The following is a 25812-nucleotide window of genomic DNA, read 5'->3' on the forward strand; positions in this document are numbered from 1 at the left end:
CCTCAGCAGAGCCCAGCAAACCCGTACCCTGGGCTACCCACCTACCTAAGAAAACCCGGGGGACGCGACCACAACCTGATCTCAAAGACTAGAATGTTTGCAGACAGGCGGGTGACACAGTGGGATCTCAGGCCAGACAGCACTGGCTCCCCAAAGAAGGAAAAACCAACCCTGGTTAACTTTAACTCCACTCCCAATTTCTCCAGTGGCTTAAAGCCAGTTTTAGGCTTACCTGTACGAGCATGGTTTAAACAAGACGTGAAAACACCCAACATACTTGAATGTCTCATCTCTATTAAGAAATATCTATTTTTATCTTTAGTTTTTAAATTCACGATCATGGCATATTAAGAAAGCACTGTGGGCCACATGTCTAAATCCTATGAGATCCCTTGGAAATTAGAGTAAACTTGCATCAAAACAATATTATCAGAATTCGACTAACACTCCTTCTTGGGCAGAGAAGAGGATACATCTGATTTATCCAAAGAAACAATCTGCGATATATGCCCCAGGGTTGGTACACATTCTGACAATTTTCTATATCTGACTCTGACTGCACTTCTAATTCTGAACTGTGAGAGCTGATTTTGGAACCTGGCACCTTCAAAATCCTCAGACTTCAAAGAGAGACTCTATTGTGTTTACTGTCCCGTTCTTACTATGGCAGAAAGATAAGCTAAAGAATTTTTGTGATTTTTCAATAAGAGTTAAAGAGGATGTTGATCAGTTCTTCTTAGTCTTCAGTAAACCCGATCCTTCGCCTACATGGGACTTCACTGGCAGAGTTTTTATAAAAGTGAATGGAGTTGTAAGTAAGTGATGAATCACTGAATTCTACTCCAGAAACCAATATTGCACTATATGTTAACTAACAAAATTTAAATTAAAAAAAAAGTGAATGGAGGCTACATCGTATTTGAACATCCAAGTAATTCTCGGAAAGGGAACAGCAGGCCCCTGTCACTGAGCAGAGCTTCTCAAAGTGTGGTCCCTGGACCAGCAACTTCAGCGTCACATGGGAACTTGCTACACGTGCATGTTTTGGGGATTTATGCCAGGCCTCCTGAATCAGAAATTCTAGAAGTGCAGCCAGCTGTGTTTACCTAGTCCCCCAGGTGACTGATGAAGACTACAGTCTGAGAACCCTTGGGTTCAGCTTTGCAAGACCTATTAGTTTGCATTCTGATTAGATTCCATATCCAAATGGTATTGGATGCACCTGTTAAAACTACGAGCAGCCAATTTTAGTCAGACATGGTGTCCACCCTTAAGCAGTTGCAGAGAACTAACCAAGCAATCCCAACCAACAAAGGAGAAACATCTAAGAAGGCTTCCTGGAGGAAGTGACATGGAGCTGCTACCGAAGGATAGGGACTTTGCCAGAAGAAGAGCAGGAGGGGAGGGGGAGTGTTGCGTGCACATAGGTAAGAGGGAGGATGGTTGGCGTCTGAGGGCCTTACAACGGAAAGTGTGGTCAATCACTGGGAAGCTCAGGAGAAACTCATAACCAGGGGCCCTATCCCAGCCCTACTGAGCCAGAACCCGCATGGTTACGAGATCCCCAGTGACTCATATGCACACTGAAGTTTGAGGGGCACTGCATCTTTAGGGACCTGCATGTAATTTACAAGGAGTGGAAAGAGATGTTAGAAAGGTAGGCAGGGGGCGGGTCACGTGAGACCGTGCAAATCATGATGAGGTTTGCACGGGGAGGGGATTCATAACAGGAATGGAAGGATCTGAGGTGCTCGGATCAGAAGAACGTGGCCAGGTGTGAGTAGATGGGTGTAACAGGGAGGTATCCTCACCTGTGCAAACAGATCCCACCTGGGATGAGGCAGGGACTCATCGAAATGAACTTATCTAAAAAAAAAAACCCTTAGAAATAAAGCCTGCTGGAGACAGAAAGAACCGATTCTTCTGGATATGAACCAGGGAGCTCAGAGTCCTTCCTCCACCTACTGTCAGCCGGTGAGGGACAGACACACACAGCAGTCCTGCATCATGCCCGGCAAAGGTGGACTGGAGCTTCTCTGGGCTTCCACAGCTCTAGCAATTACATCATGGCTCTAATTAGAAAGTGGTTATTACTTTTTCCTACCGCACTAGTAAGCCGGTAGTAAAGCCAGGGCCAGAAACACGGTTTATAGAGCCATAAACAGCCCCAGTAATGGCTGGAGCTCTTTGTGCGGAGCAGTAAATATTTCGGCTTGTTGTTTAAACAAAAGAAAGACTGGACTTTCTTTTTTCGAAAGGGGCGTAAAGAAAGTGAATTCCATTTCCCCCGAACGCTACAACAATCGCGGCTCCTGCTCATTGTCAATTAGATTCAAGGTACAAATATTTAGGTTGGGTGAGCGGATGGCTCTGCCGCTGCAGGCCATAAAGTTCCCGGCCACCTTCAGGTAAACACTCGCAAGCCCGCCCGGTTTACATGTGGACGGAGCTGCGGGGATCACGGGGTGCGGCGCCCCAGGCAGGAGCCGCTCACCTGCGTGCCACAGATGGGGTCCTCACACAGGTACACGCCCGGGGACTGGCCGTCCTGCAGGCTGCCCGTGGCCACCTCGGCCAGCAGGTCCCGCAGGTTCTCTTCTTTGCCCCACACTTCCACGGCTGAGATCCGCACCGAGAACCGGGCTCCGGTCTTCTCCTTGCGTTCATTGATCAGCTTGAAGAGCCAAGAGATAGCACAGGGGATGATGCCAAGGTTCTGCATGGAATCGTCCTTTCCAATCATGGTGTAGGATTTCCCTGGGGGGAGCGAGGCAAGGAAGGAACACAGTGTGAGTGTCAGGGCAGGGGGGGATGCATTCTATGAAATGTTCCCCCCCAACCTGCAGGGAAGCTGGGGGAAGGGAAGGAAGGAAAGGAAAAGGAGGGAAATACTAAGCATTGATGACACAACAACAAAGGGCATTTCCTAGTACTAGGGACAAAGAATGTGAGCACCCAGATGGAGGACAGGATTTAAGTCCGGACTGAGCTCACTGTGATGGTTCTTTTTATCACCACCCCACAGATTAAATCTACAGACTTGCACTTTATATCCTTCCTCAGGTTAAATGCGGTGTATATTTTTATAGCAGGAGCAAATTCTATTAAAATCTGCATTGCTGCTTTGATCAGAGATCAAGAAGACCGAAGGGAGCTGAAATGAGCTTTCTGTCTCGGCCTCGAACTGGCCTCCCTCACTGCAAAGCCTTTGTGGGAACCTCTGCCAAGGGGCACTTCTGGAGTTCCCCAAATTCCTAACTTCCCAGCACATAAGGTAAGGCCTGCTGAGCAGATGGCCCCAGGCCAGGATTAAGAAGGCCCCTGAAGGGGGTCCAGTCAACCAAACCCCTGTCTGGGTGCTCCCCTGCCCCCCTTCTCCTTTCTCGCTCGGCACAGGCTGGAGGCTGGGGAGCGAGGCTGGCTGTCAGACACTCTCCCCAGACGGGTCCTGACATGGTTGTGGGCTTGGCTTGGAGGCCGCTCCTCTGGCTTATTGTGGGCTCCATCCACCACCACGAACCCAAGAGCCCTGCTTGGCATGTGTCCCTCCTCCTGCTGGCTTTCTGGGCATGCCCCTGACCTGCACCAAGTGGGAAGGACCCCACCACCACTTTCCTAGAACACTGAGTCTCCACTTAGGATGAATGCTACATGTCAAAAGCAGAAATGGTGACTGGTGATTCTTCAGTTGGGCAGGCACCTAAAGGAGACAACCTTCCCTTTCATCTGCAGACTCTGGGACCAGAACAGAAGACCAGACCATGTGCCTGGGAATACACGCGGCAGGAACAAGGAAATTTCTCACTGACCCAGCTTGGCGTGGCCGAAACAGAACACACAGCCGTCTGCCCCGTTGACCACAGACTGGATCACCTCTGCCACGGTTCCAGCACACACTTCAGCCTGGCAAACACGAGAAGAGACACACGCAGTGAGTGGACCATTAGCGATGGGAACGGGAGCCCCCTTCCCGGGGCTTGGGTGCCAGGGTCACGGCGTGATAGATGGGTCAGGCCGTAATGCAGTTCTGGGGTGCTCAAAACCCTCCGGGACCTCTGCCTCTTGCAAGCCCGAGCCTTACACAGATGACCTGCAAATCACCCCTCTGCTAATTTATGGTGCATTTCAGCTGCTGTGTCTGCAAGCCAGGTGGGAACGGGCTGGCACGGGACACCGGGTGCTTTCGTGGACCTCAGGCTCTCCCTTGATCTGCCCTTCTGGCCTCCTGGACAAGCCTTTTAAACTTCCCACTGGCCCTCTGGATCCTTCACTCACACACACACAAACACACGCATGCACATGCACACACACACACACACACAACACATGAAATGGACCAAGCTTATTAGTGGGAAAAAGATGATGTGCCATTTCAGAAAAATGACCTTGGGCAACATTGTATTTCTGACAGAAGCAGGAGGCCTGTAATCTACATCTGCTTTCTCTCCAGCCTCCTTCCTCTTTCTTGATCCACATCCCCTTCTTTTCAAAACCAGCCTTTTCTTTCTCTCTGTGCAGAGTCAACGTACAATGTCAAAGGCCACTTGTCAGGATGTTACGATGGCGGTTCTTCAGCCGGCGTGGCTCAGCTCCTACACGACTGTCTAAATCCTGAGACCATGGTCAGGCTCTTGACTTTTTCTATCTCCCCATTAACACCCCGTAATACAGCACTCCACAAACCATGAGAACTCCGTGAATTCTGCGGCTTCACTTGGAGATCTGAGAACTCCCTCTGGGCGGCAGGAGGACAAAATCACGCCCGGTGTGCTGTCCCCACCAGAGTCAGAACCCCAAGAATCCCTCGGAGGCATCAAAGCAACGCACCCCCCATGGGAATCCGAGAGCCACAGCCTTGCCAGGAACGTGGCTGCGGGGGTGCGACCAACCTGAGTATTAGGAAATCGATTCTCTCTCCCAAACCAAAATCGAAAAACCACACTCCCACCCGTTCTTGATCGTTCTGGTGGTCGCCTCAGCAACTCGGCTGGGGGCTCCTCCTGGGCCGAGGAGGTGGAACGATGAGGCTGCCGTGGGGACCGCGGGATCTGTCACACTCCCAGGGCCTCCCCAGCGAGAAGCCGTTTGGAAGCCCCGAGACGGAGGCTGGAGAATCTTGATGGAACTTGCCACAGGGGCCTCTGCAGAGCGGCGAGGAGCCTCCGTCTTCTTTGGACAAAAAGTGGGGTGGGGGTCAGGGGGCTGAGAGCCCACCCTGACATAGGCTGTACTCGATGCAAGGGCAGCAGGGAGGAAGCTGGGTGTGTGTGGACCAAACGGCCTTCATCGAATCATCTGTGCAAAGGCCCGAGGACACAGGAGACAGGCCTCCCCTTGCGGAGTTCCTGCCCACCATCCACGGAGAACAGAGTGGTCAGTGACCTGTCCGTCTCTTATTGCTAGGAGCTGACATGGCCCCTGGAAGTGCCCTGCTGCCTTTCGCCTTGGGCCTGCAGAAGCAGGCAGCCTTCCCCAGCCCAGGCCCCCAAGGCAGGGCCAGGTCGGCAGCAAGCCTCTGCTCTCCCACAGGTGTGAGTCCTCCCCACCCCCTTCCTGCTCAGGACTGAATGTTTGTGTCCTCTCCCACCCCCCAGTTCCTATGTTGAAACCCCACATCCAACGCGATGGCATTTGGAGGTGAGGAAGCCTTTGGGGAGGTGACTAGGTCATGGGGGTGGAGCCCTCCTGAATGGGATTAGTGCCCTGAGGAGAGAGGCCCCAGAGAGCTCCCTTGGGCCACGTGAGGACGCAGCGGGAGGACAGCTATGAATCAGAAAGGGGCTCTCGCTGGACATTGGATCTACCAGTGCTTTGACCTGGGACTTCCCAGCCTCCAAAACTGTGAGAGAGAAATTTCCCTAGTTTATAAGCACCCCAATCTGTGCCGTTTGTTATGGCCGCCCAAATGGACCACGACACCTTCCCAAAACCAGAGCCTCAGAGGTCTGCCCCAGAGGGGGCAGTGGGCGGCTGCCAAGGCCTCTCAGGCGTCCTAAGGGGGGCTCATGGGGGCAACGAGGAGCAAGGGCTGTTCTGGTCCCTGCTGAGCTTCAGGAAACTGATGTCCCGACAGACTGACAGAAAGCCGAGTTCCTCACTGCCTGGGGCCTCCCTGGGGGCCGCTGCTTCGTAAGCCACAAGGAGGACCTGAGAGCAGAGGCCTCCTCTGTCCAGCTTCCTGCCCCGGAGGCTCACAGGGAGCTCACGGCTGGGGCGTGGAGGCTGACCGCGACCAGCAGCATGACCTTCCCGGCCTCAGCGAGGACAGAACAGTAAGAGCTCACGTGTTTGGAGCCCTCGCTAAGCTCTGGCTCTCTTCCACCAGGGGTCTCGTGTGTGTCGACTCCGTGGGTAGGATGGTGGGAGGGCACACCGCGCACGACACAGTTGAAGGGGAAGGATCCAGGAGAGCTGTCTCCTCAGGAGAGAGACTGTGAACGAGAGACTAATCTTTGCGCCTCGGTTTCCTTGTGCCTGATGTGAAGCACTGTATTAGGATACTGGCCATTTTAACAAAAGGCAAGCATTCCAAAGCCAGAGTGACTATAGCATTGTGCGTCTGGGCTCTGCAACCAAGTGTGAAATGTCAGTAAACAGGAGTAATAAAAATGGCTCTTTTTTCTGGAATAAATCTAAAACTCATTAATAGTCCACACTGAATTTAGGGTTTGCTTTGGGATGCTTACAACTTGGGGAGAATTGCTTTAGAAAAGTTTTTTAACTGTGTTAGTTAAATTATTTGTAGGCCATTTATTAGACACAATGTCAGGGTTGGATGAGTGAGCCCATGGGCGGGCAGAACACACAAAATGTAAGAGAGAAACCATCGGACTGGCTTGTAAAGTGTTTTGTCTTTTCATGGTAAAACTCTTTGGGGAAGCCACCTGCGTGGCTCCTTAATGAATGCAGCCTAATGTGCTGCGGGTCTGTATACTATCGGGGCCCGAGCGAGCACCACCACATCCCACACTCAGAAGCAGCATGGAGGGAATTAACAGGAGCCATTAACATCTTGTCTTCTTTAGGTTCTGCTATAGGCCTAAGTTACTCCGTTGTACCCTGTTTTGTATAAATCTTGGGAAGTGCTGGAAATTTGTCTGGAAGACAGAGCTGTCGGAGGCCAACATGCAGGCAAAGTAGGTCACCATATACCTATAACCTGGGTTATGTGTCTACTAGAAGCTTCTGTCGCGCCAACTCCTTCCAGATGAATTGCACCAGATGGTGCAACTGAATCTTCCAGTAGACATCTGTTCTTACTGGGATTGGCTCCAGGAGCTCTGGTCCAGGAATCTTGGCACCCTGGGCCCCCAAGAAGCTTCCAAATTATCGTCATTGTGGTATGGCCATAATTCTCCACCTGTGTGTGTGTGCCCCTTACAATGTGAATTTGCAACTCCTCCACTTAAGAGGTGGGGTCTCTTCCCACCCCTCTAACCCGAGCCAATAGAACGCAGCAGAAGCAATGTGCTCTCAATTCGGAGCCTACTTCTCAAGAGGCTTGTATACTTGGATCGGCCCATTGCCATGAGAGCAAGCCTGAGACAGCCTACTGGCTGATGAGAGACAACGTGGATTCTAGATCAGCCCAAAGCCAGCCAGTCCCCAAACATGTGACGGCATCTAGCCAAGACTGCAATCCATACGTGAGCCAAGCTGGAAACAGAAGAATGCTCGGCCGGCCTGTAGATTCATGAGGAATGATAAATGCTTATTGTTCTGAGCCACTGAATTTTAGGGTGGTTTGTAATGCAGCGCTAGCTAATACAGGAGCTGTCCTGAGCCTCTCTTCTTCCTCCACTCCACTCTACTGACTTGGGCCACGGGCCTGTCAACCTCAGCTTCTCTGCCTACCACTTGCCCTAGAAGCCTGCCTAACTCTAACCCAGCTCCTGGATGCCCCCAGAAGCCCAGGCAGGAGTGGGGTCCTCATGGACCACAGACACCACCACCTCGATGCAGGTGGTCCTGAAACTCCCACTTCTGCCTTCTGTCTCCCTGCTTCTGTAAGCCATCGGCTGATTGGCCCCCTCTTCCTTCTCTCCAAGGATATGTTTTGTTGCGATCCCGGCACAGAGATCCCACCCAAAGTCTGACACCAATAATTCAAAAGGACTGAGCTACTCAGTGGAGCTCTGACTGGTTTCCAGAAGTTGTAGGGATAGAAGAACCAACGCATCAGAGCGCTCTGGGAGACACCCTCTGGGCTCACAGGCCCTCGAGAATGGTCAAAACTTCTCAAAACCAATCAACGTTGCCTGAGCCTGAGGGGGCGGGAAGGGCGACACACACCTGAGAAGCATCTTGTGGAAAAACAGCATCAAAGGCGAACATCTTAGGAGGAACTTGGTTGCCTCTCTTTTGGAAGACGTTTTGACCTCCACATGTCAGGGGGTCATACAGGGTGATCTGCTTCTTCCGTGGGTCCACCTTTAAGAAGGAGCTGGATTCTGAGGTATCTCGAGCCAGTGTGGAGCAAATGCGAAGCATGACTTTCACCTGCCAAGACACAAAGGCAGGACAGGACATGGAGTGAGATGGCTGGATGCTTCCTGAAGGGGCCGCCTCGTGGGCTCTGGAGATGCAAGCGTACATGGTGGCAGGGAACCTTCTGGTAAATGATGATGACCCTCAACGGGTCAAGGGAAAACCAGCTTATTTATAGCTACCAGTGGAATATTTTGATACGTCCATTGCTTTATTACAGAAGCGACACATCGCCTTGTCTTCTTATTAATATAAATTGAAGACCATACGCTGGTGGCCCACTGACAGAGAAGACAAGGGAGTGTGGACGGCCGAGGGTTTGGGGCTGGTGTAGTTCCCTTGAAGAGAACTACTCGCAGATCAATAACCCACGGACATAAAAGTTAGCCCTGTAATTTACTCCTGGCCTCTGCTCATCAGGACTCTTGGAGACAAAAACCCACCGTGATTAGTGTCATCATTAAAGGCTGGAGAAATGGCCTGTTTTTAATGGCCAGCATTTGAAATGTGTTCCAAGGAGCAACAGTGATGAAAGATTTGTTTGAAACATGTTATTTGGGATCCCATTAAGTAACTGCGTAGAAGTTGTCATTTCAGGGAACAAAAGCGCATCTGGGCGGGAAACAGGAGCAGTGCGCGTAACCCGCTTCCCGAGTCACCGACCGGGGACCAGACGCGACCACGACTGCCCGCTCCACCCCTGCGGCCACGCAGAGCACGCATAGGAGGAGACTGCCTGCCCCGGAGCCCTACGGCGAGTGGAAGTCAGGCCAAAGCCACACGCACATGCGCATACACACACACACACACACACACACACACACACCTCTGCGGGCACAAGGCCTGGGGCCTGGACAGCATTTGCCCCCTTCCCAGTCTCTGTCACTGTGTTGCTAGTTCAGTCCAAATGTGTCCAGCACCTGCTATATGCCAGGCCCTGGGCTAGGCTGGCACTGGGGATGTGAAGGCTGGTGATACACAGGGTGACAGACAGAGACAGGCGATTTTTGTAATACCACGTGGCGAATCCTGCAGCAATGTATAGGTTCCTTCTAAGCTCCTCTCTCTGTCTCGCCTTCCTCATTGGATCAATCGTCAGGTCTGATGAAATGGCAGTTGTGTGGTTTTGGGGAGAGGGGTTGTGAATTTTTAAATAAGTATTTCGAATGTGCAGAAATTCTCAGAGAATCATCTGGACTGTGCATCATGGAGCGAAGGCATCCTCCCACTTGTCTTTCCCCTGTCTTTTTCCCTGGATCTAGGGGCCCGGCGTCGCGGTGGAAGGAGCCCATGGCTGGGATGAGGTCGACCCTTTGGGATTCAAATGCTGGTTCTCCCACTGGGAGGTCATGTGATGATTCCTGCATTTCTAGGGGGTCTCTTGTGTGCCGGGGCTGTGCTGTCAGCTACAGGGCATCATGTCGTCCTCCTGAGAGGCCAGCACATCGGCATACCTGTCCAGATTGTACAGAGAGAACAGGAGTTCTAGAACTTACCCCCCATCCCTGAAAATGTAGGTGGTAAGGCTGGGCTCTGACCCCACCTCTGTCTGACGCCAAAGCCCACACTTTTTCCATCATGGCAACTGCTGCCTCCCCTATGTGGTCCAGCCTCTCGGAGCCTCAGTGTTTTCACCTGTGTAATGGGAACAATGAGGCCTATTTCATGGGACTGTGGGGAGAATGAAATGAATGGACATGTGAAGGACTGAGCCCAGGGTGGTGCTCGATTTCTTCTTCTCATCCTCCTCCTCCTCCCTCCCCCATACTGGTCTCCCTGTGGATGGTGACATTCTTACGTTCTCTCATTATGGTGTTAACGACGAGGTTTTAGAACCCAGCCCTGGATGCTGGGTACCATGAGTCACAAACAGGCTGCCACGGGGGGTCACTGCGGACAGCATGTGGTGGTAGGCGCTGGTCCTCACAGGCTCCTGCTAGTAAAACAGTCACTGCATATATGACCACAAATCACCCCATCTGTCTACCTTCCACTCAGGCAATTTTCTTGCTCACCGTGAATGTCTCTGATCTTATTTCAGTTCCGTCCACCCCTACAGCTCTGCCCTAGTGACGCAGGTGTGCTGAGGGCACGTATTCCGGTCACGACTTCCGGTAGGTGTCTGGGGGCCTCCGGGCGTTCTGTGAGCAAATCCCCTCGCCAGCCTCGGAGTGGTGCAAGTCAGGGATGAGGCCGCACCAGGCAGAACCGATGGACTCACATGGCCCGCTGCTTTTCTATTTCACAATTGCGCATGCGATTTCTAGGTAACCAGAGGTGCTGAATGTAAAATATGAGCTAAGCCAGGCAAGGGCCTGTGAGAAGCAGGAGAGAGGGGGCTGAATTTGCCAGGGGGAATGCTCTTGCATCCTAATGAAGTTCCAAGCCTGCACTTGCATTTCGGCGGACAGGCTGAAGATCCCAGCTGCGGGCCTGGCCAAGGAGGTACTCGGCCCTTTCCACACCCCTGAACTCGGGGTGGGGGGTGGGGAAATGCTACCCTCATTCTTTCCTTTGCAATTCATTTCAATAAATGGGTATATTTTTTCCCCCTTAGAGGAAGGAAATGGGGTTTTTCTGCTTGACTTCCTTGGTGTCATTATCCTTTCCGTCCAGCATTCCACTTCCTGCTAAATCCTCTGTAATTAAAGTGCTTCGAGATGCCACTTGTGAGCAAGACTGTCCCCCGGACTTCTTGCCAGGAGTTCTCATTTTGGGGGCAAACGCTGGTGGGTTCCTTCCTCCTCTGGAGGCTCTGGGCAGCGGAGAGGGTCCCTGCACTTGGGAACGTGCCCCCTTCTCCCGGCCCTCAGGGCACAGGGGCCTGTCTCTGATTCCAGTCCCAAAGGCAGAACCGGCAGAATGAGATCCAGAAAGCCAGGGCACACTCTGGCCCGGCATCCCCGTTCAAGTGACAGGAGACTGGTGCTTGCCTACCCAAGCCCTCAGGGGTCAGGACCCCACTTTGCCTCATTTATGTGATTGCTCAGGGGACAGTGGAGCCAGCCGTCCCTCGGGGCAGCCGTGGCCTCTGTGTCTTGCTCATTAATCATGGCAGCACCTCCCCCTGGATGGCATGAGGGACTCAGAGAGCATCTGTGCGAGACCATCAAGAGAGGCGGGGCCTGGCTCCTGAGCTGTGTGGACTCTCCATCAGAGCGGAAGACATGGCCGGACCGCCCCACGGCCTTCTGGGCGCTCGTGAGGGGCGGGCCCCAGCAGGCGCTCACTCTTGACTCTACACGTGATCATGAGCACGGGTGTTCCTGTCTGGCCCTAGTCACCAGGTACAAGCACATGGTACACCCCTGGGGGTCTCTTCATTGCCCACCTCTCAACCCAGAAGCTGTCCAGTGGGGGGCTTCCTTCAGACACTAAGGCAAAGGAAGGCTTTGGGCAAATGTGACCTTTGGAAGGATCTCTCACCACCCAGAGAAGACCACAGCTGGTGGTAAGGAGGTGGGGGAAAGAGAGAACACAATCACCATTCTCATGCAGCAGCTTTGTTTAAACTCCTTTGTGGGTCCCCATGATGCTCAACAGACACACGGGAAACAGTGACTGGTCCCCAGGTCATGTCTCAGCCCCAGCAAACGCTCAAGGTAAGTGTGTCAGGGGGTACGCTGTTTCCCCCCCAAGGGTAGAGGCTGCAGAATACACTAAGCACTAACACCTTTTACTTCGTTTACATTTTTATATTTTGAATCTCCTTACACTGATGTCTATGTTCACAAATTTTTAAGAATCAGGTCAGTAGAAATGAGTCAAGGTGAAGCCAGATCAACCTAACAAGAAACACCCTTTGCATCATCTTTGTCTTGATCCCAGAGTATCCGAGTTATTTCCAAACCTTCCATATCGATTCTTAAGTTCCTAACACATGTCTGGAAATGGTTCAAGGCAAATCAAACACCAATGTCTTAGGTTTGTCAAAATCCACCAACAAGAAGAAGAGCGAGAAAAGTGAACAAGTAAGATTGTCAGGGGGAGCGTAGAACAAAGGACTCACCCACTGAGACAGAACAGACAGAACGGCCAAACTGCAGAGCTGGTAGGCATCCCATGAGTCTGGCCCAGGACCCCACATCCCACCTACTGAGGCCGGCGCCTGCAGTGGGGGTGCTGGGGTTCCTCGTGACGAATGTAAGCCATGGAAATATCCACCACCCTGCCCTGGCAGGTGACCTTCTCCACCTCGGACGAGAGATAGCACGATTTCGGGCAAAAGGCAGAGTTGGCATCCCAGCCCTGCCTGGTGGCAGTGCAGGGTGGGGCACGTGCAGGCAGCCCCGTGCTGGTCTCAGTGCGCACCAGGACGCTTTCCCTGGTTTCTACATATTTTCAGATGGGTTCAGCTCTTGAGGGACAAATGAAGGACAACAGAAGGGTCCATTGCCTATCATGAGTGTATCTCCTTTCTAACAGTTTCCAGCATGCACCACAGTGAATGGGGAGCCCGGAAGCTGGGTTCTAGTCCAGATGTCACCACCACAGAGTCGTGTGGGCCTTGGTATCCTTATCCCTAAAACGGCCTGTTGTGCCACCCCCCTTGAAGGACAGTTGGGAAGCATACAAATGCAAAATATTATTCTCAAAAGAAAGGATGCATATCCCTCAAATCAACACGTAGAAAATAGACTTTTCTATATTAGATTAATCATATCAGAAGCCTTTCTACTAGGCTTAATTTTTAAAGATTTATTTTATCTGAGAGAGAGACAGAGAGAGCAGGGGGGAGGGGCAGAGGGAGAGGGAGAGAGAGTCTTAAGCAGACTCTGTGCTGAGTGTGGAGCCCGACGTGGGGCTCGATCTCATGACCCTGAGATGATGACCTGAGCCAAAACCAAGAGTCGGACATGTAACTGACTGTGCCACCCAGGCACCTTAGGCTTAATTTTAAAAATTAAAGCAAAAAATTCTTTAATGAGCATGCACATACATAGTGACATGAGAGATGAGATCAAATTATTTTCCTCCCCCCCCAACAAATTAAAGACGATGTGGTCTGCTTACATCTTTTGCAAAGGTAAGTAATCACTTAAATTTGATCTGAACACCTAAAATCGAGATGTAGTGTTTCCCTTATTTTATTCCTTTCTTTTCTGTCTTGATCAGATGAGCTGGATGTGCTCACGTTGTCTACTTATGGCACATTAATTCCTTCTGGAAGCTTCTCCAGGCTTTCCGACTGAGATGATTGGAGGGACAGGAGCTGTGAATGGTGTGTCCTCAGTATGCATTTTTCTCGACACACTCACTTTTCCAATCTACCAAGAAATTCAGCAACCCTCCGCATCCTTCCATGCTTAAGACATTCTGACAAATCTAGTGTAAAAGAGTTTGATGAAGTGCTGATTTCTAAAATGCACCACGAGGGATTAAGGGTGCAATTTTCCAGCTATTATTCAAAGAGCACTTTCCTCTTTATAACCTGGTTCTGTTGCTAACCCACCGCTCACCTGCCGACCCCCATTCGTATGACTTTCCTTCCCCCTTTTGATTTACTCAACGTGCCTACTTGACCTGACGGACGAGAGAGAGAGGCAAAGAGGTTCCATAAAGGAGCAAATTAAAGCTGGGCTTTACAAAAGGAGAAAGCTTAAATACTTCTCTGGTAAAATGTTTAGAAAGAATCTGAAATTGCTCTTTCTGGAGGCAGATCTTGATGATTTCACGTGACTGAAAGGCTCCAGAAGTTTCTTAGGAGGCTGTGGGAGGCGTGGGTCAAACAGCAACGGTGTTGGAACGACCCTCATCCCGGGAGCTGTGCTCCCTAAGTTTACAGAGGGAGCCTTTAAACACAGCTGACAAAGTTGGGTTCCATCGAGGCATAGTTACCTTAAAGAACTGTAGATCCACTAACCACAGCTCAGTCGTCACTGATGGAACAAAACCAACTGGACTGAATTTCTTTGATCAAAACACAACGGTAATCCTCCGTGATCTAGTCAAGGGTCGTGGGGCTAGGCCCCTGGAGAAGGTCCAGAGCAATAGGATCTAGTGCCGAGTTTGGGGGGCAGGAGGTGAGTGCCCCCCACCCCGCCCGACTTATTCTGGGGGAGTGTCTACTCTGTGTCAACAAAATGAATCACTTTATCACTCACTTGGCACCTGCCATCTGTGCAGCGAATGTAACTTCTTCACAATCTTACAAATTTTGTATTTACAGAGGATTTTCTCATATCTTATTTCCATTTGATTCCCTGCAACAGCTTTATTGGGGAAATGTTAATATGATTATTACTAGCATCATCCTAGCTTTATGACCCAGGAGGCTTAAGTAACTAGGTGCTGGGCACTTAAGTGACTTGTCCAGAGCCAGCTGCCCGCTGAGCATCCCGGGTCAGATGGAGCCTCACCCCAAACCCAGCAGGGCTTGAACCCGTTCGGCCGGGCTGGGTCGGAGCTGAACCACCTTTGAGAGAAGATGCCTGCACTGGGCGACTGGCTTCTCAGAGGTGCCAGTGGGTGAGCATGTGGTGCCAGACAGCAAATAATGAGCCCCGATGCCATCAGAGAGGGAGGGGCAGATTTACATTATTAAAAGCCAGGCTGGAAAAGGTGAGAAGTGGTGGCACAAGAAAGCTTAAGTGTGAGACCAGAAAATGGAGCCCAGTAATGAGATGTGCTCACTAAACAAGTGCTTAGGGGATGGAGGAGGAGGAGGGAAAGTCCCCAGGCTCCTGGCTGGTGCATCTGTCAGCCCAGCGGGGAATGCAGCCTGGAGGGGAGTCGGCAGCCAGGGAAGGATCCCTCCCCAGAGAGGGGAGAGGCGCTGCACCGGGCCCGGCAGCCTCTGGGAGCGAGGTCCCTCACACCAGTTAGCAAGCTGGGGGAAAGCCGGCCAGGCTGGGAGGACGAGGACAGGCGTATTTCAGGAGCTGGGCTGGAGGCAGGGACTGAACTCACCGTGTATGCAGAAGGGGCCCCATCTCTTGTGCAGCGTATCTGGCAACATATTTCAGATGGATGAGCTGGTTTAAAAACACGTCCTAAGACACAGTCATTCTTGGGTCCAGAGTGGCGTGGGATATGGGGTTCTGAGGCGTCCCCGGAGATGAGCAGCTCCAAGGTTAAGGACACCCGCACGTCCTCCCTATGGCCATGTGGAGCGTAGCCTGGAGTCTGGGAGACAGGCTGCCTGGGCCTGAGCTCTGGCTGTGCTGTTCACGGATGTGTATCTGTGCCCAAGTGACTTAACCTCCTCCATCCTGCATCTAGAAACTTGTCCTAATGAACACAACGCCCGGAGCAGGGCTGTTATGATCATAAAAAGAGCAGATGCCTACAGCACCCCTTACAACTGCACCTGCTACATAATGAGTGTTCAGTAAATCCTAGCTGTTAGGACTTTATAATACCTATATTATGTGATAGTATATCAATACGACAAAGTTTTAGTATTTCACAAATTTATAATATAAATTTAAAAATGACTATTGTTGAGGGTGTGAGTCTACTGGAAAGATCATGAACTTTGAGGTCAGATACCAGCTCTTTCCAGCTGTGTGACCATGAACATATTATTTGAACATAGTTTTCTCACCAGTATAGGGGATAATAACCATTCTCTGGAAGGACTTACGTGATTATTAGGCAGATAATCGCGCTATGCACTTGGCACAAAGCAGTCTCTACAGCGATTTACCGTCACCCTGAACCCACGTTCATGGCGGTGATGAAAGCTCATGCCCTCCGGAGCCCAGCACGAGGTCATGGCTCTCTCAGCAATTCCTTCCACCACCTTTGACCCAGGGCTTCCACAGACCTAGTTACTAGACCCTTTCTGGTTTATGCCACACGCACCAGAGGCCTAGAGAGAGAAAGTGTCCCTCCGTGCAGACTTGCCCCGTGCCCCCCAATTCTTACAGATCCAAGGTGAAGCTCAGGATTTCCAATTTCCACCCACTCTTTCTTTCACCTGAGTTTTGGTAAATCCTGGGTAAGTGACACCTGGAGATTTTTCTGAATATCGGGCAGGAATACTGTTGTGGTTAGTTTGTGGTTACTGTGGTTATTTTATGTTTTGAAGTACCCATTCAAGAGACAAAATGGACTTTTTGAGCAAAGCGGCCGTGGGCACTCCTTACATTAGAATTCGTTCCGATGCACTCAGTTTGGCGTTTGGCACTTATTGTTAATAAGGGCCCATTTACCGCTAAAGCTCACTCATGTGTTATGACGGCAGAGCTAAATAGTAGATCTGTCGTTAAATAGCAAACACTCAGGGAATGTTGCATCTGCGTCCGACAGACGCAGACCCCGTCTGTCACCAGGGAGGTGCTATCTGGTTTTGAAAACAACAGGACCAAGGCAAAGTTGCTTTCTTTTGCAGCCCACTTTATTATAAATATGAAAACCTCAGCGTGCTAACCTGACCCTTGATGTCATGTCTTCTGCACCTGTTGTGGGGTTCTCCCAGCCCCGGGGAATTCACCACCTCACTGCTCCCGGCCTTTGACCTAGGTAACTAACACCCGGAACTCTGAGAAGAAGTCAAGGAACCCAGTCTAGTGACCGTCTAGAAATACCAGCTCCAGATACACCACGGAATTCGGTAAGGCACCATAAGAAACCACCTGATTATCCAAAACGCAAAGACAGGAGCCACGATCATCTAATAATTAGGCATATATCTTTCTGGCATTCATCCCTGAAGACCCTTTTCCATAGAAAGCTGTCATCTAGGAAGACTGTCTATGCGGGCTCCCAAGTTCCTGAGTATGTGCATCTCCCACAAGATGATAATCTTGCTTCCAGTAGGACCGTGCATGGATGACACCTGAGCACAGCCTCGGGGTGCCAGTTTGGCCTGAGTTCTCAGAGCTTCCTAGGGACAGATGTCAGGTGAGCCAGATCAGAAAGAACCCCTCCGTTCAGCAGTAAGGCCTCTCCCGCCTACAGACTGCTTGCCTGGTGGTGGGAGAGAAGGCGTTTTTCTTGGCGCCCACAGGAAGGTGGGTTCGAAGCCAGGTGGGGAGTCCCCTCCTTAAAAAGCCATGATACACACACTCCAGGACTGGGCTCTTGTCCAGCCTGGAACCTAGTAGCGCCGGTTTCAGGCAAGAGAACACACATTGGAGGAAACTTTGGGGTCAAGAGGTTGAAATCTGGAACAGTCCTGGGTAAAATTTAGGAAGTCAGGTAAACTAACTTACATCGAAGCCTGACAAGTACTCGATGGATCGCCACCCCGCATGATGAAGATGTTTAGAAGATGTTTTTCCAAACTAAATACTTTGTACTTAACCTGGACAATAGGGAGCCACGGACGGATGGAGAGTGAGACTAGCAGGAGGTCCCCACTGCTCTGCAGTAAAGCTCCAGGGGCCACAATTTCTCCATCTGAAAACCCCTCCAGCAGTCTTCCAGTTTGGGCTGCTATGGAGTTAAGGGAGACAATGCTCGTGCAACTTGCACTTTTATAATCACACAACATTCTAGAACGTGCTGACGATTTTTTCGGTGAGTCTCCGGCAGGGACTGGGTGGAGGACCCACAACTGTGCAGTTAAGAGCCTGCTGTGTGCGTGTGCACTTGGTGCTGGCAGCGGCCCCGTAACTTGACAAGGAGAATAATGACTCAGTCAAGCAACAAATAAATATTTATTAAAATGCCAATGAGCAAGGCACTTGCCTTACCTAGGGAAGCAAAGTATGCCAAAACATTTGCATTCAAGGAGAGAGCCGAAGACAGATGTGTTTCGGAGCTCTCAAGAAGAGGGAATGCTGTTTTACAGGAGTGTACCTAAATCCACGGCATGTAGGCTGCTCGGTTCCAGCCTCCGAACAGACTGTGTCGGGGTAGCCAGGGGGCTGCCTGGGGCAGAAACACCTCTCTGCTCCGCAGTGGGAGAGAAAGAGCAGCGTTGGCCCCTCTGTCCTCAGGATCACGTATCAGCTCACCCACTGGACGTTGCTCTTTCCTGCGTCTGGGTCAGACTCCCACTCAGTGACAAGGTGTCTAACGCGTAAGGGAAACAGCACAGATTCTTGACTTTGTGAGCTTTTATAAGGCAACTGGCCACTTGCTGTGGTCTCTCCAGGCACATTTTTGTTGAAGTGACAACAGTTAAGCACAGGTCCCCAGGAACTGACTTCACATCAGCACACGAAGGGAAGCGTGTGTTGTCTTACTCAACAGCAGCAAACTACTCGAATTGAAACGACTGTTTAGACACAGATTGGGGGGTGGGGGCTCCCAGAGTTGCAGACTCGGTAGGTCTGGGGTGGGGCCTAAGAATCAGCATTTCTAACAAGACCCTGCTGATTTTGTTGCTGTGGGCACCTCACCTGAAGAAACACCGTTCCGTGGGTATGTTGGCTTCATCCTTGTGGAAGCATTCTCTCAGATTCCACTGGGAGTCCGAAACACTACTGGTGAGAATGTTACATTCTGGGGAAATGACAGTCTTATTAATTTTAAAGATTCTGGTACCTAACGAAAGAACATTATGGTGCTGTCAAAATGGAAGTGGCTTCTGACTCTGCTCCATAGTCAACTGGAGGAAAACTCTCGAGCTCTAAAGTGAGTAAGCGTCGACCTTAGTAAGGATCGCTAGGTTGAAGGGCTCTTCTTCTGAAAGTAGCCCTAGTCTTGGATCTATACTTCTCTGGTTCTGCAGCTCTCCCCTGCCCACCCCCCCGCCCCGCTTTTATTACTCATAAGGAGGCATAAACTTTCCACAACAGAATCCAAACCAACCCTTCCTTTAGGTTCTTTTCTGTTTCTCTTTCTTCAAAGAAATGATTATTTAGGATCATATACAAATTATACTTCTTAGGAAATCAACATTAAAGCAAATCAACAATTGTTCCAAGACCATTTTTCCTCCTAGAGAATGCTGTCCCGGCTCGGCAACACTATGCACATGCATGTGCATGCATGTGCTTGCGTGTGCATGTGTGTGTGTGAGCATGTGTGTGCGTGTGCATGCATGCATGTGAGTGTGAGCACACTTGAGAATAATGTTGAACACCTGCATTTACAACTTCGGAAATCAATAAGCATTTATGGTCATTGAATAGAATGGTCAATATGAGTAGAATGGTCAATATTTATTTCATGTGGAAAATAGTTATTAAAATTCAAAAACTTAGGATCATTTCACTAGAGAAGGATCCTCTGCTTCTAGGTCATGGTTCATCCAGAATGATGTCTGAATTTGATGGAAATATTTCAGAATAGACTGGTCACTGAAAACACGTAATACCCGCTGGGTAGGGCAGAGGAAATACTAATTTTGCTTTGTTGGGTAGGTGAAAACTCATAACCTTCCAGCCAGTGTTTCCAGCTTTGATGTTATCACAAGTGAGAATGATGATGTAACCCAAATCCATCTTGTAGTCCATTTAGGTACCAGAAGATCTTATTATGATTACTGTCCACTTCTAACACAGTCCAGATGGCCGAGGGCCCTCTGGTAGCATCAGGAGAGCTCTAGAGAACTCCACTCAGAGTGAACTGATTTAATAAACTCTCCTGCACGATAAGAAACATTCGTCTACCAAAATGGAGTAAATGAGACTATAATGACTCTCCCCCAGAAGGCTGAGTTTAGGGTTAGGTTGTCTGGGTGGGGCATGGTGGCAATAAGTCTCCGGGAAAAAAACTCCTTTTCAAATTTGTAAGATTTTGAGTGCCTGGAAGGACAGCATGCATCCTATTTATCCTTACATCCCCAGGGACACTGATAGTGCTTTTCACCCAGTTGAAGCTCAGTTCTGTTGGGCCAGTAAGTTTTCAATCTGGGAGGTAGAAAGGAGAGATGGAAGCATTGAGAGATGGGATCTTCCTTGGGATGGTTGTGGTTGAGGGCACAAAAGGAAATGAAAGGATATACGAAGGAAGAGAAAGAGTGCTCCAGAAATAATCATGACAAATGAGGTCAGGGGTTGGAAATGTCTTCAAAGCAACCCACCCAGATTGTAAACTCTTGCTTCTTGTATTTTTAGGGGGTGGACAGGAGGTGGTTGTTGTGCTGATTGGTGGGGTGGGGACTGTGTCTCAATTTACGAAACAGATAGAGGTAAAAATACTCTGACCGCTAGTTTTTCTGAGGGACAGAGCAGGTGTGTATAGGTTTCTGGGAAATGGGCGGTAGAAAATCCTGTCGACCCTATGCTCAATGTTGGCTCTTTCATGTGGTTGCAATTCAATAAGCATCTCTTGAGGGCTTACCTCTGCTCTGCTCTGTGCCAACCTCCCAGCTACCCTATATGGTCAGCCTTTCTTATCATGGGATTGAAATGGCCTCCCTAAGGTCTCAAAGGAGGTAAGTATGCGGGACTCAAACTCAGCTCTGGCTGCAGGTCATGAACCTTTTCTTCTACCCCAACTGCCTACCCAGGGAGATAAGGCACAAGGGCAAACGCAAACCCTTTAGATCAAGCCCCACCTATTGCATATAAATCGTACACAAAACAGACTCCACACTGAAGATATTTACGGTTGCCTTGGCAAGTTTTATGGAATTCCCTTAAGTCATTTTTTTCCTGGTGTTGCTGTGGTTCAGCATACTGAAACGTATTTCCACACTTCAAGAACGCACAGGCTATGATTAAATATATTAAGGGACTTTTAAAACTTAGATTAATGACCTGATAAGTTGTAAAACAACTTAAAATTATGTAAATTTGTATTCAGGGATTTTCTAAAATTGTAACTTACTGACTCTATAGATTGTAACAAGTCCTTTGAAACTTCCACTCTATGATTCAAATCTTTACCATGTAGTTTATTGACAGGTTGATGGATGCAATGACCCCGTTGGTGGGCACATGTTAAATTCACAGCTTGTGTAGTCATCCCTTAGGAGGACCTGTTAGTCCCTCAGCAGACATGCCGGGCAGACCCCTAGGACTGAACCCCCAGTCAGCCATCTTGCCAATAGAAGCCATTCACTGAATGTAGGTGAAGGCAACAGAATGGATGGTTCCAAGAAAACTGACCCCATTCTTTAACACACGCACACACATATACACGTCTGTCTATCTTCTACAATTATCCATCTTCATCACTATAATGCTCACAAACGTACTTGCAACAAAACTCAGTGCTATTTGGATCCAGGGCAAAATCTCATCAGTAGCTCTTGGTACAAACTTGGGAAAAAACGAGGGGTCGACAGTGTGAATACCCCCTAGGCAGCATCAGCTCTTGGAGGACTCTTGGGTATCGACAATGTATCTGAAGAAACAGTGTTCTGAATGTCGCTCCAGAGGACCAGAATGTCACATCCGGAGGCTGCGCAGTGTGAGACGCACTCGCAGGTGGAAGCTTCCTTTTGGGAAGCTGCCTGGTGAGGGGCCTACGCTATCCCTGTCTCCCACACAGCCAGACTTCAGTGGGGCAGGGGCTGCTGAGAAAGATGGTCTGCTCCGTGGAAAATGGAGGCCATGAGCTCAGGGTAAAACCTCGCCCTGGGTCCGTGTCAGGCCAATGGCAGAGCAAGCCTTGCACTGCTGGCAGCCAGAAGTGATGTTTGGAAATAGCCCTTATTTGTTCTGCCCATGATGACGGTGTTGGCAGCACACAGGCTGGAAAACAATAGGCAAGGCAGGGGCAGGAGGGGTAAGGGGCCTCCGTCCGCAGACGGGGTGGGGGGCGGTGGTAGGAGCGGAGGCTAGGGTGCCTCTTCGGTTCAGGGAGTAAGGGAGGCTACTGTGAAAGAATCGTTCTGATCCATGCTGGGCCAATTTTCCTGTGCCCTCCAGATGCACTCCACCCTTCCCCCATCCTGCTGGTGCCCAGGGAGGCCGGCCTGTCTGGACCCCCGGGCGGGAGGCGGGTAAGTCCGGAGGCCTCTCCACATCTGCCCTGCTCTGGCTCTGAAAACTGCCACCTCCCTGGGACCTTCAGACCCAGGGGACACTGGCGCCCACTCCTCCCAGCCCTCCCTACTGCCCCGCTCCTTCTAGTTTTCTGCACCCGACCGATACTTCTGTCAACATCCCTTTACCGAACTCCTAGCAAAATACTCAATGTGAGTGTGACACCAGTTTTTCCAGCCAGGACCTGCTTTGTCCTGCTCCTTTCCCTCGGTTTGCTGGCTGTGGCTCCTCTCAGGGGAGGGAGGACAGAGGGGTCTCTAGTTTTGACACCCCACTGGCAAAGGGGAAAATCCACGGTGGAGTGGGAAGGGGCCGCTCCCTCTCACCCCAGGGTGGGCATGCTGGGGATTTGGCCCGTCGTGATGACAGGACATTCTTCGGTAAATGTCTGAGCTCTTCCCACTAGCACAGCAGCTGGAATAACGTGGACACAGCTCTGGAGGAAGGTGGCCTGTGAGTGAAGTGAGTGCCTGGCCTCACGCACACCGACCGCTCACCGAGGGGAAGGAGACACCACAACCCTTCCTCAAAGAGGGAAATGTTCCGAAACCCAGATGGTAATCATGAAAGTCGAGGCTTCTTTTTTTTTTTTTTTTTAAAGATTTTATTTATTTATTTGAGAGACAGAGAATGAGAGAGAGAGCACATGGGAGGGGGGAGGGTCAGAGGGAGAAGCAGACTCCCTGCCGAGCAGGAAGCCCGATGTGGGACTCGATCCAGGGACTCCAGGATCATGACCTGAGCCGAAGGCAGTCGCTTAACCAACTGAGCCACCCAGGCACCCAGTCGAGGCTTCTTTTACTATTTTTTTTTTTCCCTCTAGGAAATTTCAACTGTAGAGATAAACATGAATTGTGCAAAATTTCTAGAATGTTCTCCGTTTCATGGAAAACGGAGCATTAGTGTCCACATGCAAATGGCAATGTGGTACAGCTCACAGATTCAATCTCATTTGTTTTTCCCTCTGGATTATGACCAGGTCTGGCTGGGAAGGAAATAGAAACACAGAGACTACCCCAATGTTCATTCAAAGAATAAAAAAAGAAATAGGACAGGGAAAGTCTAGAAAGGACTTTTCTCTAAAGCAATGATTTATTAGAATAAAACCCCAATTTCTAGTAGCATAACCAGAACCTATTTTCCCTTGGAGCTATTTAATTCTGTTCCCGGAGCCTATTTAATTCCACGAAAGTAACTTCATGCAAAATTTCTGTTTCAATTTCAGGATTTCTGGCATCATTTAAACAAAAGACTCAGAAAGCTGAGGGAAATTTGTGCTTTGCCTATAGGCACAGCCACCTAGTGAAATCCTGTGTTTAGAGGGAAGTCACCTCAGACCAGCTCCATGGAGTCTCGGAGCCAAGAGCAGAGCTCAGTGAACAAATGTTAGAATGGTTTCCATCCAGAACCTGGATGGTGGAGCTTTCTTTCTTTACACAGTGGAAACCCAGGTTCATTCCAGCTCCAGAATCAGGCTCAGCATGAAATATCCTGAACTCTTACGCACGAGATCCCTGGTACTGATGTCTGCCCTTCTCCATCAGAAAATCGCAAAACCCCGGGACATTCATTACCTGCCACATTCTGCACATTTAATGCTGGGGTGTGCTCTAAGCCCCTGGCCAGGAGTGGAAAGTGACAGAGATGTAAAGGAAAAGACAGACAGAACCCTATACTAACTGGATGCTTGTTACACGTAGGAAAAAGTGCCAAAGAAATGGTGAATCAGTACTTGCCCCAGAGATTGGGGCCAGCTGCCATCCACCTGTGGCTAAGAAGGAGTCGAACTCTCCCTGTGAGGCTTGTGGAGCCTCTACCATGGGCCTAGTCCGGGTTCTGGGTGTGAGGGTGGTCAACGCATGGAGAGACATTCCTCTGCCCCTTGTATGCCCCCCTAAGTCTGTTCACTCTGGACACAGATCTTAGGAGTTTCTAGGACACATCGCCTGGGGGAAGCTCATGCACAGCAGTTGAGTCAATGGATCGCTGGGCTGGGTTCTATGGGGTAGAGTGAACCCATCAGCCCAGAGTCCCACAAAGTTCTCCCTTGCTCTGGGTTCCTTGGCTTCCTTTTCCCCTTTTCCATCCCTCGAGAGCTCTGGAGGTGCTCTTGACCATTCCTTTGAGCTCTGGTCAGGTGGAGAGCTCAATTCGCTTGCCCAACTGGAAAGGGCGGATCTGAGACTCTGGACACCCAGGTTCTGTTTCTGACCTTGTCACAACCTAGCTGTGCATCCAGCCCTAGACCATCGGTTCTCAACCAGGGAACATGGGCAATATCTGAAGACCTTGCACTTGGGGGATGCTGTTGGCATCTAAAGGGAGGGAGCCAAGAATGGTACTCAACACCGTCCGATGCACCAGCCATTTCCCCCCCACAACACAGAATTAGCTGGCCCAAAAGGTCAATAGTGCTGCTCTTGAGAAACCCTGCTCTAGATTTCTGTTTTTTTTCATCTGTAAAAGGAGAGGTTTGGATTACGTCATTAAAAAAATACATTTATGGAGACCAAAATTCTGAAATGTAGTTGAAGTATTTGGGGAAGTATACAATTTTACAGTTAGATATGAATCACATCACCAATGATGCCGAGAAGCAAAAATTAATCGCCTAACGTGTACAAGTGTAAATACAGTGGCTCGCATCAATACTGGCAAGGGAATGTGTCCTGGGGCTACCGCAGTCCCTTATGCTATAAAGAGGTGAGAAACTGCACTGTATCAACTGCCTACCCAACAAGGCATTCATTTAGAGAGCAGAAAAAAATTCCCAGCTTTCAAATCCCAGGCTTCCCCTCAAGAGCGTCTGGTGGGAAGTGATCTGTACAAACTCCTCTTTGTCTAAACAATGTGCCACACAGAGAAAGGCCAGAGGTGGTTCATGTGGAAATGGGGTTTTTAGAGGAGCTGCCTTAAAGTAGCCCCTTGCCTAAGCCCTAAAGAAGTGTTAGCTACATAATCCAGGTAACAAGGCAGAAAAAGCCTGGGAAGGCTCCAGAAAAGACTCTTCTATGCCCAGACCCTCGAAAAGTCCCTGAATCCTCACAAAGACAAGTGACAGTAAAGACAGTCCTCGGTGTGGGGGGAACTAAGGGAAAAGGGGAAAGTCTTAGAGCAGGGTGCTCCAGCACAGTGACTCCGCACACACAGATGGGTGTGGCCAGGACACAGAAGCCAAGTGCCCTTGAAAACTCCAGCCCTATCTCTAGGAACCGTCTGGATTACCTGGAAATGCCCGCCTGGCCTCCCCAGGGATAACCTGTGCTTACAGGTCAATGAGGCTGAAGTTTTAGAATTCATTCTCTAATTTTCAGATTGGGGGAAAGTGGAGCATACGTGAGTCACACAGACTTCTCCAAGGTCAGGGCTCCTGCAAGGTGACAGCAATGCTGAGTCCCTGCTGTGGGCGCCGGCTGGAAGGGCAGGGCTGCTCCCTCACCTGGCGGGGTGTTCTCTGCCTTCTTGGCACCTGCTGTGGTCTTGAGGGTGCACA

At 50.2% G+C, this 25812-nt stretch overlaps 1 protein-coding gene across 3 annotated transcripts in view; it reads right to left on the reverse strand.

Annotated features, from left to right (window-relative positions):
* Positions 1-25812, reverse strand: part of KIF26B (kinesin family member 26B) — a 444934-nt gene that overhangs the window by 83412 nt on the left and 335710 nt on the right. For all 3 annotated transcript variants that reach the window (XM_078077887.1, XM_036100240.2, XM_078077888.1), the window contains 3 exons: positions 8293-8499; positions 3810-3903; positions 2495-2757 (listed from right to left, as the gene is read on the reverse strand). In XM_078077887.1, the coding sequence (XP_077934013.1) occupies positions 2495-2757; positions 3810-3903; positions 8293-8499 (564 nt within the window). The remainder of the gene's footprint in view (positions 1-2494; positions 2758-3809; positions 3904-8292; positions 8500-25812) is intronic.

Source organism: Halichoerus grypus, chromosome 7 (assembly GCF_964656455.1).
Source record: "Halichoerus grypus chromosome 7, mHalGry1.hap1.1, whole genome shotgun sequence".
NCBI classification, from domain to species: Eukaryota; Metazoa; Chordata; class Mammalia; order Carnivora; family Phocidae; genus Halichoerus; species Halichoerus grypus.